This window comes from Chenopodium quinoa, unplaced genomic scaffold, assembly GCF_001683475.1.
Source record: "Chenopodium quinoa cultivar QQ74 unplaced genomic scaffold, ASM168347v1, whole genome shotgun sequence".
NCBI classification, from domain to species: Eukaryota; Viridiplantae; Streptophyta; class Magnoliopsida; order Caryophyllales; family Amaranthaceae; genus Chenopodium; species Chenopodium quinoa.
The window spans coordinates 2,841,462-2,844,403 of NW_018744593.1; the positions used below are offsets into that span (position 1 = coordinate 2,841,462).

The following is a 2,942-nucleotide window of genomic DNA, read 5'->3' on the forward strand; positions in this document are numbered from 1 at the left end:
GTACTACGTATAATGTTTAGAGGCATTAGAGCTTGTTGGATTTGGCTGCGTGTTGCATTGTTCTCAACATGAAGTCAATGTTATACTTCCTCTGTCTGAAATTGATATTTTCTATAGAATTGTGTTTGGAACTGATAATGTGACAATTAAATTCGAATGGCGGATGGAGTGGTTTCATAGGAAAAATGCTAGTGGATTTATATATAAAGACCTAAGTAACTATTATGCATAACGCAAAGTATGTTAAAACTGATTCCGGACATTGGAGCAGTGGGGAAGAATTTAAACTGCTTTGTATCTGAGGGCAGCCAGGCCATGTGTTAGTTATGCCTTCAAACAGAGTTTGCGTGGTGCAACTATAAGCGTACGGAGTATTTTTATGATGGGATAAACTAAAAAGAATATACGAAGTATTAAGCTCTTTAGTATTCATATTTTTTTTTCCTGAATCTGATTCAAACCATTCAATATTAGAAGTTTTAGACAAAAATAAGCGTGTTTATACTGAGGTTCATCTGAATTTATCATTTTCTTTCTCAAGTGGTTGTAAAAGTGCTCCTTTATAGTAGTTTTTTTTGGAGTTGTTATTCATTGTAAAAAAATTTCTACAAGAATGTATTACAGTTGTTATAACACTTTACATACATAGTTGATGAGCCACTTTTGCATGAAAAGTTGTACATTAAAATTTTCAGCAAACCTAGAACTTGTGGTTTTACAAAAAAGTAAAATATGCTCCGCAATTGCCCATGTTAAGTTGGTGTGGCAGACAATATGATTAGCTCAATCATCCAAACTTATACGTATATCAGGATTATCCTAAGATTTCCCCAGGTTGATTTTTATTTTCTTTATTAGTTTTACATGTGAAAATAAAGCACTTGGATTAGACAGTGTTCAAAGGTGAAATAAATCCCTTACAAATTACTTGAGAACACTTTACTTTTATACTCCCTCTGTCCTATTTTTTTTGCCCCATTGCTAAAAGTCGGGTCAAACTTCGAAAACTTTGATACAAACAATCAACAATCGGGATGAAATGAAGTACTTGGAAGAGTTGAATCTGTACATATGCCATTTTACTACTTTTTAAAAAGTTTGATAAAACAATCAAACACAGAATAAAAAAACACACAGATCCAAAATTGTAGATTCAACATTTCCAAATAAACTGAAAAGAGTAATTATAATAACCAATCCTCAACAAAACATAAGTTTGATAATAAAAACTAAAAACTAGTTAACATAATTCATTGGATTAAACTCAAAAAACCGGAAATCAATCAATCAATCAATCACCTCCAGCTTTCTGGTAAACATAGGTAAGACCACACTTACCACAATAATGGCGATCAAAATGATTCGCCATAAAAGTACCAGCACCACACTCAGCATTAGGGCACTCCTTCCTCAACCTCTGAACCTTAGCAGAATCATCAACCTTGTAAAACTGAAGAACAGCGAGCTTTACCTTCTTCTTCTTATGCTTAATCTTCTTAGGCTTAGTGTAAGTCTTCTTCTTCCTCTTCTTCGCACCACCACGAAGACGAAGAACAAGGTGAAGAGTCGATTCCTTCTGGATGTTGTAGTCGGCTAAAGTGCGGCCATCTTCGAGCTGTTTTCCGGCGAAAATGAGACGTTGTTGGTCTGGTGGGATTCCTTCTTTGTCTTGGATCTTGGCTTTGACATTGTCGATTGTGTCCGAGGATTCTACCTCTAGGGTTATGGTTTTACCCGTTAGGGTTTTCACGAAGATCTGCATTTTTCTGCTCTCTTTCTCTCTCTCCTCTGGTTTTGAGGCTGCTGATGATGAATGGGGGAGGAGGGTTAGGGTTTTTGGGGATTGCTTGGGTTTTTATTTGGGGGAAATTAGGGTTTTGTTGAGGGATTGTGTTACTAGCCCAGCCCATTACACTATTTGGATTTATTGGGTAATGGACTTAAGGAATGGACTACATTTAGACCTGTCAAATCCTGACGTGACCTGGTAATCGAATCCGACTCAAAGACGACCCGATTTGACATACTTATCATATTCTGTAATGATCCAAACGATTCAAATCATTCAAACCAAATAACCCAAAATTTGACCTGAACTTGACTCGTTCACCCAAATTGATAGGTCTAAGTCTATAGTATGTGGTTTTTTATTCTTTCTGCATTTAGATGAATGGACCTAATAACTACAAGGCTACAGTGTTCAAATGTTAAAATATATAGTACTTCATATGCCATTGCTTTCGTTTGATAAACTTTCATATTATGTGAGAATTTCTAATAATGAAATTTGTTATAAAACATATTAAAGATATATTTCATTTGCGTAAATATTATTTAAAAATCATATACTTGTATAATTATACAATATGTGAGAGTGAGGGATAGCTCAAGTGGTTAGAGTTTTCCTCCTAGTTTCAAGAGATCCTGGGGATCGTTTCTCACCCCCACCCTTGTGGCTCTCTAAACACCCAAAAAAAAAAAAAAAAAAAAAGTAATACAATATGTTCATTTTCAAATCTATAAATGTTCATTTTTAAATCATATACTTCACATATATAATTATAATTATACAATATGTACATCTCCAAATCTGTAAATGTTCATTTTAAAATCATACTTTCTTAGTTCTTTTTTACTTGACATGTTTCTTTTATCATGTTTGCTAGTGTAAAACTTTAATGATCAATAACTTTAATTCTCTAAAAGTAAAAATTATAAAAGTTATGGAGTATATATTATGATAGTACTTATTGAAACGGATTCAAAAAGATCTCACATGAATATGTTTTTCCTTACATATTATTTACAAAAGACAGTCAAAGGAGGGTGATGAATAGTGTAAAAGTCAAAGCGCAAATAAATAAAACAGAGGAAGTATATAATTATTATTATACTGTTCATTTCCAGATTCGTAAATGCTTGTTTTTTTAAATCATATATAA

General features: G+C 33.2%; 1 protein-coding gene across 1 annotated transcript; it reads right to left on the minus strand.

The window, feature by feature from the left end:
- Positions 1-1,055: 1,055 nt before the first annotated feature.
- LOC110699662 (ubiquitin-40S ribosomal protein S27a) lies at positions 1,056-1,849 on the minus strand. The gene has a single exon (XM_021877180.1). It carries the CDS (start codon positions 1,760-1,762, stop codon positions 1,292-1,294), a length of 471 nt encoding a protein of 156 aa, XP_021732872.1. The 5' UTR covers positions 1,763-1,849; the 3' UTR covers positions 1,056-1,291.
- Between the last annotated feature and the right edge of the window lie 1,093 nt (positions 1,850-2,942).